This window comes from Gossypium hirsutum, chromosome A10 (assembly GCF_007990345.1).
Source record: "Gossypium hirsutum isolate 1008001.06 chromosome A10, Gossypium_hirsutum_v2.1, whole genome shotgun sequence".
Taxonomy (NCBI): Eukaryota; Viridiplantae; Streptophyta; class Magnoliopsida; order Malvales; family Malvaceae; genus Gossypium; species Gossypium hirsutum.
The window spans coordinates 61,680,529-61,690,865 of record NC_053433.1 but is presented as its reverse complement, the minus strand read 5'-3'; the positions used below and the strand labels follow the sequence as shown (position 1 = coordinate 61,690,865).

General features: G+C 33.4%; 1 protein-coding gene across 1 annotated transcript; it reads right to left on the bottom strand.

Moving 5' to 3' along the window:
• Window positions 1–598: 598 nt before the first annotated feature.
• LOC107887264 (NADH dehydrogenase [ubiquinone] 1 alpha subcomplex subunit 13-B) lies at window positions 599–6,005 on the bottom strand. Its single transcript, XM_016811453.2, has 3 exons — window positions 5,656–6,005; window positions 1,167–1,238; window positions 599–1,076 (listed from the first exon to the last, which is right to left on the bottom strand). The coding sequence occupies exons 1-3, from the start codon at window positions 5,868–5,870 to the stop codon at window positions 932–934; spliced, it is 432 nt and encodes a 143-aa protein (XP_016666942.1). The 5' UTR covers window positions 5,871–6,005; the 3' UTR covers window positions 599–931.
• Between the last annotated feature and the right edge of the window lie 4,332 nt (window positions 6,006–10,337).

The window sequence follows — 10,337 nt, the reverse complement described above, 5'->3', positions numbered from 1 at the left end:
CGTGACAAGTTAACTAACCACAATAGTAGTTAACCAGCCACATTAGCTGTCCCATTAAGACACTAATAGAAACTATTAATCAGTTATTGTTTTATTACTTTTTTACAATGTTAGTGACTGTTTTATTATTTTTCAAAAATTGAATGAATGAAATGAAACGTGACTGTTTTGTTAATTACCCCAAAATTGAGTGACTATTGGTGTAATTAAGCCAAGCTTAAACATGTTTTGCTAACTTTATAGTTGCCATAATTAACATGCATGACCGAAGGAATTGATTTTCTTTGATAAGGTTATGTGCAAAATTCTATGCTTACAACTTTGATTTAGAATTCTTTGACACTTATCCCGAAATCAATAGTGCAAATTTGAACGTTCGAAAAATATGGAATCACTTTGCCCAAACCATTTGAACTTTATATTACAAAAATAGTTTAACATGCTATATATATCCGAATAAATTAAATTGTAAGGATTTGTGCCAAACTATTAAAATTTTAACCTCTACTATTAAATTATCATTTGATCAATTAAATTTTACAAAACATTTTCCACCACCAAGGAAAAAAAAAACAGCTCAAATATATTCCACCAAAAGTAGACACCAAAGGAAAAAAAACTCAAATAAATTCCACCAAAAGTAGTTACAAACATCAAGAAGAGAACTTTATTACCCCCATCCGAACAGTGTGATGCTTTCCAGCTATATTTCGCCAGCAATGGCAATGGCGAGTGTTAGCCTTCCATGCAGAAGATGTAGAACGTAAAGAAAGAAAGAAAGAAAGAATCATATCCGGTATTGGTAATACTCTCCATACAGAAATAGGTTTCTTAATTTCCAAATCTTTTATTTTGCTTAATGTGAACAAGACCAAGCTTCGATGAACTGAAAACGGCTCAACTGCGGACGAAGAGTTGATAAAAAAAGGTATCACCAAACTTCAGGGCGGAGCTCACCTGTTGCAGGGGGCATCCATCTCCCAGAATTGTATACATTTTCGCCTACTTTCCAACCAGGGACATCCTTCATCACTTCCGCCTCATACTCAAGATACTTCTTCCACTCTTTGACAAATCTAAAGAATGCAAGCAGGCAAACAAACATAGAAATACTCAACGCACTTTAGCTATGCAAGAGAATTGGAGTAATCTGGATCATCAAATACCTTTCATCTTCTTCAGCTTGAAGCACAGGCAATATTGCTCTACGTGCAGCAAATTTTTCCTCCTTCAGTGCCCTGCAAAATGTAAATATTTCAGGCCTTTTTTTCTAAAATGAAGATAAATTTGCATTTGGCATATCTATTAAGTGTATCTAAAATAAAAAATTAAGAAACCCAGTCATCAATGATCAATCTATTAATTTAGATTTCAACATGCATTTCAGAAAACATCACTTCAAATAAAGAGAAAAGCAATCAATTTCTGTAGTGGAGCATCAGAGAAGTCCCCCTTCTATCAGACAAAAGTTGGACCAAGTAAATAGAATTTGCCTCCTTGACAACAGCTCAGCATTGACTGTAGCCGATAGAATTATGGCCAATAAAGAAGTTAGAACTCTAGAAAATGTAGGTTATAAAAAACCTCTAGTTTCTCTCTCTAGTAGTTCAAAGAAAATAATAAGAATAATAGTGTTTTCTATAAAGCTCACAACTTATCTATACTCAGATTTCTTGAAAATAAGGTTTATTTCTAGCCCTAGATTTAAACCCTGATCCTAGCCATCTATCTTACTAAGCTTTCTTGCAAATAAGTTTTATTCCGAACCCTAATCCCAGCCATCTATCATATGTCTAATAATTAATAGAAGACTAAAATAGTAAAATAGCATAGAAATAAAGCTCCAGCATTGTTCACCCCAGCTTGGAAAACTTGACTCCAGCGAGAAAACTTCTACCACTTCAACCATAGTCGATAACATACACAACATCATCTATGTTGGTGCTAAATTATGCAATATTTGTTGCCAAAACAATTTCACTTGTTAGGCAGAGAATGGTCAAATATTTTTTGTTGGTTAATGGTGCATAGAACCATGTAGAGCAAAAATAAAAAACTAGTTAAGATTCCCAAGAAAGCTGATCACTTTTACCTTGACAAGGAGCTAAAAGTATCATCCCAGCCTACGAGGAAAACAATAATAGCTCCATACCTTCAAAGTGGTAAATATGTTCAATTAAGGCCTCCACCATACCAAAAATCAATCTGTGAACCAAACCATGCTTCAATTAAATATTATGTTGATGCAATGCACTTCTTCCATTCAGGTTCAGTGCCAATATCCTCAAAAAATGGAGTCAAACCATCTTTCTTCAAATCCGTTTCTTCCTTCTTTGTGGATTGCCTTTAAAATTGTCAAACACTGATTTAATACTATAACGAGTTTTCTGCAACACATCCTCCAAAAATAACTCCACCATTGGAAAAGCCAACCCCAATACGTGAACAGTTGAGCAATTTGACTCTAAGAGAATCTGATATCCATTGTTTCACAAGATTCTCTTCCTTATCTGAGAATATTCTAGCACAATTCTTTTCTACTGAAACCACTAGAACCTGGTTTTCAACTACAGCTTTCAGAAACTTAGCTTTCACATCGAATGCAAGCAGTTTTTCTCTACAAACTACATCATTACACTGTTACTTGCCTCCAAGCTTTCTTGCTTTTTCTTGAGGTCAGCAATGGCTTCTCCCTTGGAAGATACTGTTTCAATTATAGAAACCAAGGCAGTTATTTTTACATCAAGCTATAATTTTATGGCTTCCCTACTAGATGCCATTCCAGAGTCATCAACCAACCTTTGTCTTTTGCGATATCAAGAATATTTCAGAACCACCTCCAATCCTCCCCTTGTTCTGAGGATTTGGTTGTCACCCCTGTATCCAGACAACCAAATATTCTCCTTTAACCGGATTCAAATCAATTTCTTCCCTTTTTTCAAGATATTCATCATCAATGGGTTCTAACATATCATAATCTTGCTCTGAAGCATGCATCATGCCATGAAAATCAGCAACTTCAACATTAGCTCCACCATTGTTTAATTCAAGGGCATGGCCCAACCAGTCCATCATCCTACCTTGTATTGCAAGGTTTGTGGATTCAGCATCATGAAAGAGGTTTTCTTCCTCACAAAATCAGATTTGTTAGCGAGACCATCTACCGATATGTCAAAATGGTTATAGGCACCTTCCAAAATTTCCATCTAGGTTTCCACTTGTTCCTGTTGCAGCCTAACATAAACTACACATGACAATTCTTCAATTGCACGTCACATCACAGTTGCAGCCAATTTTGTTTTATGACCCTAATTTCCTCATCCTTGATCTCTTGCACGTCCAACCATAGCTTAAAAGCAAATCCTTATATAAACATTAGGATCCAATTAGGCTTCAATGCCAAAATTGAAGTGGTTTAGGGAGAAATATTAGTAAATAAATAGAATTACAGATGAGCAAACGAGTAAGAAATCAGTCAGACTAGGTCATAAAAAACATCTAGTTTCTCTATATTATTTCAAAGAAAAAAAAAACAATATTGTCTGTAAAGCTTATTATTTATTTATAGAAGGCTTTCTTGCAAATAAAATTTTATTATTAGCCCTTGATTTAAACCCTAAATTAACAATCCTAGCCATCTGTCATAAGTCTGATACTTAACAAGATAAAATAATAAAATAACATAATAGTAAAGGTCTTGCATCATGCAGTCTCAAGTATCAACTTTTATTAATACCTTAATTTAGCTCATGCTTTGATAGTTACACTATTGATCTTAAATAAATCAAAATAAGGGAATCTAAAGTATATCTCCAAAACAGAACAGATTTGAGCTTATTCGTTTTATGTTATTTATCTAGTGCATGCAATTTCAGCTATGTCTGTTTATCAAAAAGATCAATTCAACTATTGATGCATATAGAATCTCAAAATTCCCCAACCCTTGCCTAAGTTATAGATTATCCATGAATGGCTAGCTAAATGGAAAAGGTACACCATCTTGCCTAAAAGTGCCCCTTCTGGATAAGCTATTGCACCTAATTGCATCAAGTTTAATTTTTCCAACCCTTGAACATGAAAAGGAAAACTCAGATAATTCATGCTTAAATCTAGAAGCCTCATTTCCCAAAGAGTCCGAGATGGTCACAAATCAAGAAAATGCAAAAAGCCAACCAAATTGTGCAGTTTATTTACCAGCCAATATTATTGGCATTAGTATCTATAATCCTGCAGTCTGGAAATAACCCCAAAATACCTATGCTCAACGCAGTATAAAATGTGAAGTAAAATCTGACAATGATTCCTTTCCAACAAAATTAAGCATTAGAATCAATACTAGTGCCTAGAGCACACCTAGCGCCATTGACAACACTGCTTTAAAATCAATAAGCAACAATTTGAATGACCATTCAAGCACTCTTACTTATTACTCTGAGACCAACAATTAGAAGATCAACAATTCCTCATCAACGCATAAAAGAGTATCATGTTCAGATATAATCTCCCCTCTATTAAATGCACGTGCTAGTTTCAACAAATCTCTAAATCCTTGTTGACATTTCTGGTTTAAATGCTACAAAACGTATGGATATACTATGAATGTTAGCAAATTACTAAAATAAGAAAATAGATAGGCTCTTGAAATTTTCATGCATTTCCCATATTTCATGACCAAATAATAGCACCACCAGCAAAATGTTGTATCTGAACATATCTTTCCTTTTCCCTCTCCTACCAGCTTCTTCATAGGGTACAGAATAAATACCATTTGAAAGAACCGACAACCCTTAACCGATTGTTTTGTCTTGTGAAATACTAACAAAATACAAAAATAAGTAAATAGGCAGACTCATGAAATTATCACGAATAGTCAATATGTCAGGAACAAACAATAACTTTTGTCAGGAAATTATTTATCGGAACTTTGCCTTTCCTTTTCCCCTTCTACCAGCTTCTTCATAGGTTACATGAGACAAAGCCATTTGAAAGAACCAGGAATCCTGAACTAGTTGTTTGCCATGTGAAATACTAAATTAGTTACTAAAATCAGTGCATAGGTGGACTCCTGAAATTACTAAACTCGGATATAGGCAGGCAGCAGGCTCATAACTCATCATGCATTTTCAATATGATAGAACCAAATAATAATACTGTCAGCAAACCATTGTATCTCAGCCATCTTTCCTTTTCCGCTTCCATCAAACTTCTTCAGAAGATATATACTAAAAGCCATTTGAAAGAACCAGAAAATATGAACGAAATATGATACCAAGAATCAGCAGAATCCTCCACATTTCCAAGGCTCATTTGATATAAAAAATTAAATTAAATTAAATCTATCCAATAAACAAGGACAGATAAAGACCCCACATATAAATTAAACAACAGAATAAGATCTAACTCCAAGATCCATAATAAGATAAAAAAGTCTTCAATCCCATCAAAAGCTTTCTATCTAATAAAAGAGGTAAGAGCAAATATACATATATCATAATGAGTTCATAGAAATCATTTCAAGCAACCCAATAAACGAACAGATTAAGTATACAAAAATACTATCAATGTAAACTGGAAAAAAAATGAAAACCTAGATTAGAATATGACGAAAAGAAGGGAAAATTAAGCATTTTTCCAGAGAGAATAAAAAGAAAGGACCTGCGGATCTTGTTCCCTTGGCCGACTTGGTACATCCCATACGAGAAGGCACCAAAAGCAGCTAGAAAGATAGCCATAGCACTTGGGCCCTTGTTGGGAATCCGACGGGCGTATCTGACGGGGGCGAACCCACCCGGAGGAGGCCCATCTTGGAGAAGTGGCATGTCCTTCACACTCGCCATTCCTGGCTTCTTCCTTATCACCGCCTCAGTCATTTTCCCTTGTTTTTCTGTAGTTCTAGAGAGAGTTTGTGTGCAAATTGTAGAAAGTGGTGGTGGCGTTATAGAGGGAGGTTGTTTATTTGAGCTTGGGTCCGTCTTCCACTTAGCCACTTTGTGGGCTTATTTCCGACTGCAGGTCTGTATAAGGTATAATGACAAATTTAATTCTTTAACTTTTACACATTTATTCAATTAGGCCCTTACTCTTTTATTTGAAGCAAATTGACCTTCAATATTTCATTGCTCACACACTATTTTATCTTACATGTAAAGCTAGCTAATGATTTAAAAATTATATTGAATATTAAAAAATTGAAAGTTAAAAATTTCATAAATAAAAATTATTAATTAAAAAATTTATGAAAAAGGCTCTTTAAAATTAAAAATTTATAAAAAATATCAATCTAAAAAAATGCAATTTTTTTTTCAAATTTGTAAGAGAAATGCAAAATAATTTTATGTTTTTAATTAAAATTTTAAAAAATCCATAATTATGAAAAAATTTAAAAAAATCTTCAGAGAAAAATATTTCGTTAATTTCAACTTAAAATAAACATTGTTTTTCTAATGAGAGTGGTTAAAGAATATCTTTTATTGAAAAATCCTAACTCCTTAAATTCTGCTGTTAGTCCTTGTACTTTGCTAAAGCTATAGATTTAGTCTAGTACTTCAATTGATTACTTTAGTCTTGTTCTTTTTAAATTGGTCCATTTTAATCTCTCTACTTTTTGGCTTTTGAAATTTTAATTTTCAGCTAAACGGTAGCAAGTAAATTCATTTAGTTAAATTCAATTACTAGTTCTATGTTATAAACATGATTGTAAATTTAGTCTATATTCTCTAATTGGATCATTCTAAATCCTTATACTTTTTAAATTTTTATATTTTCGTATTGATGCAAATGAAAGTCATTAATCTATTACTTAGATTTTTAGTAAGTAATATGTGAAAATAATGAGCTAACATAGCACTACACATATGATAATATTTTTGCTACATTAGATTTTGGAAATAGTAGAACTTATGGTGCATTTGTTTCACAGAAAATTACTTATGATTTCTTTTTTTTTGCGTATTTTTGTGTTTGTTCTATGGAAAACAACTTCGTCAAGTAAAAAAAATTCATGTATATTGACTTACCCTTTTGAAAAGTATAATTATTATCCGAAAAAAGCTCTTTTATGAAGAATTTTATTATTATATAAAAATTAACTTAAACCAAGCCTAATATTATTATATTATTATTAATTTTTAAAAATATTAATATAAAATATTATAGTGTTCAATATTATTAAACATACATATTTTATTATTTATTTACTAATATAGGAAATTATTAATATAATAATTGAACTTGAAAATTGGACCTTAGATCAAAAATTGAGTCCAAGAACCCAAAACTGAGACTAATACCTAATAACTGGTCAAATTGGGTCTGGTATGTGAAACCGAGCCGACGGTCCAACCGGTGGCAAGACCAAACTAGCTCGAGGTGCCGTGAGGGTGTTGCACCTATGATGACATCACCGAACACAACGGTTCCGGTTGTGGTGACGACGACATTCTAGTGGTCGGTGAGGGGTCTTTTGGCCGTTAAGCGGTGGAGAAATCACATTTCTACTACTAAATATATGAGAAAAATAAACTGAATACTTGAATAATATAAATAAACTCTTGAATCAAAACTGATTTTAAGAGGCAAAACAAAAATAGTTATGAAAAGCCTAAAATAAAACAATCTAAATCTATTCCTAAACTACTAGGGTTTTTGAAGGCGTTTAGGACAACTTGGTTACATCAATCCCCTAATGTCTTATTTATATAAATGTTAGCGGCCCAAATTAGGTCTTTTGCACGTCCTAGGTCTTCGTATAAAGTTGATTACACGAACAAAAATAACCCCAAATTACTTACGTAGGACGTTAACTTGTGTCGTGCCACACCATATTTGTGGCACGACACGACACCCAATCTGTCTTGTGTCATTCATTTTTTGCTTTGACATCCTGAGAAGCTTATGCATCACTTATCATTTGCTTCCATGTCAATTGGGCCTTTATATCTTCATCCTACACACTCAATTAAGCATATTAGCACAACCTAAAGCCCATGTTGACCTATTAGGTCACAACACTTATAAAATGTGTTAAAAAAATAATTATTTTACTAATATTTAATCCTAAGGCCTAAGTACTGAAAACATAATATTAAATCCTAAATTGCATAGAAAACAAACTCCTTAAATGTAGAATTGACTCAAATTTACTACTATATTTGATGAAAAATCAAATACCCACACACTTAAGTCTTTGTTTGTCCTTAAGTAAGCTAAACAAAACAAAAATAAAGACCGAAAATAAACTAAAACATAAAACAAGAAATAAACATGTAAAGAAAATAAAATGTATTTGAGCTAGCTTGATATACAGGATTGGATCGGAGCATCGGCACTAGAAATATTTGCCTAAATATGTAACTTTAGCTAGAAATTTAAATAATTCAAAGTTATTTACACCTAAACAAATTAGTTCAATAAATTACAAAGAAAACAAGTAAAAAAAAATTAAATATAGAGCTCTATCAAAATGTATATACAAATATACTATTTATTTTTCAGGGTATAGTCAGTTCGAATTTTTTTTCCTACTTAGTTTATTTTTGTCCATGCTTTGAACTCTAATGCAGTAATATTTCCCCGATAATCCCTTATGATTTTTTTTATTGTGCCAATACAACTGAGATTTTACTCGGACACTTTTTATAAGGGTTATACTAGTCATACTATATCATTTCAATAATCATGGATTTTACCGAGTAATTTCTTTTTAATTCGAGCATCCTATACTTCTACAAATAAATTACCTATTTGTATCTACCTTTATCACTTGGTATATTTTTTTTACTATCTACAGACTAATAAACTAAACTAATTAGTCTAAATATAAACAACCTAAATTATTCAATTTCAGGTTAAAATTACAATTTAAACAAACAACCTAAGTACATGCTCCTCATCAATCACTTGTTTTTTTTTATAAGCTTAAGCACACACATGAAATTAAAAATTTAAAAATACTAAACGTAAAGAAAAGAAAAAATTTGAAATTTTCCTTAGTGACCCCCATACTTTATCCAGCACATTGCCCCTAATGTGTAACTAAAAATATAAAGGAAAAAGGTTACCCGATTGGCGTGGTAGGTGCAACTCAATTAGTGATACTACTCCACCTTTCGGTTTTAACTTGCAATGGTAGTTCCGTAAAAAATTGTGAGATTCCTAAAAAGAAAAATTAACAACATAAAAAATACATATAGAAAATAATAAATCCTAACTAATTAAAAACAAAGCAAAAATTAAAAATCATCCAAAATAAAAATAGAGTACAAAATAAAAATGTTCAAATTTAGTGGGGCTCAGACTCCAACTTCTCTATCATCTAGGCCATGCCCCTATTACCCTCACTAACGCTTTTGTAGCTCACCTTCTTGAAGTTTGGGTCGGGGGGTGATGGCTTGGGTCACGGATCACCACGCCCTTCATCGATTAGTGGTCTGGTTCAAATACTTGCTCATAGTTGGATAGTGTGATTGGGGTCTCCTCCTCCTCCTCCTCCTCCTTATCCTCATCCTTGTCGTCATTAACACCCTCCTCACTTGGCGGTGAGAACCTCTCGAACATATCTAGGAGTGGTGCTGGTATGGGCCACCCATTTTGTTCCGCAATGCAGATCAGAATGTTTTTTATGTCTTGTATCCATCGGGTCTACCACTTTGATATTAACATGTCTGTAAACCCCTTCTTTTCGACCTGTGTGCTTTACTTTTTATCTTCATCAGCCCCTGGGTGTCGCTCCTATGCTTTGTCCTTTGCTCCTATTCTCGATTTTGTTTACGTTGGAACTCGAGGAACTGGCCATATGAGTTATCCCCAATCACGCTTCTCATGAGTTTAAAAAATGGCTTGATCAGTGACATGGAGACATCGGTTTGACGACATAGAGAAATAATTGGACACAAGAACTACATACTTTGCTTTCAGTGTCGTATGCACTTGAGCACTTGAGCAATATATGGAGGCTCGTAAGCTTGAGTTTTTAGATTTGGTTCAAGGAGATTTGTTAGTGGCTGATTATGAGGCTGAGTTCATGTGACTTAGTCAGTATGATCTTGGGATGATTGATACTTTTTGGGAGGGACCATTGTAAGAGGTTCTGATTTGGGCTTAATTGTGAGATTTAGGTTTACTTGGTAGCTTAAAACGTTGTGATGTTTGATGAGTTAGTTGAGAAAGCCAAAACAATTAATGAGACTTTGGTTGAGCCGCCTCGTTCTATGGTAACTGAATTGGTAAGATGACTTCTGATGGTGCATTTGGACGATCGTTTAAGAAAAGACATGATATTCAGGGTTCTGATGGAGTCCACGACATGAGTTACGACCAGGTCAATCTGGGCAGCAAGA

What these genes read in the sequence shown, in the direction of transcription:
- LOC107887264 (XM_016811453.2), bottom strand. Translation starts at nt 5,870, where the DNA reads ATGACTGAGGCGGTGATAAGGAAGAAGCCAGGAATGGCGAGTGTGAAG. An exon ending in CAAGGGAACAAGATCCGCAG is followed by an intron (nt 1,239 to 5,655) that starts GTCCTTTCTTTT and finishes TACATTTTGCAG; the next exon opens with GGCACTGAAGGAGGAAAAAT. An exon ending in CAAGCTGAAGAAGATGAAAG is followed by an intron (nt 1,077 to 1,166) that starts GTATTTGATGAT and finishes TGCATTCTTTAG; the next exon opens with ATTTGTCAAAGAGTGGAAGA.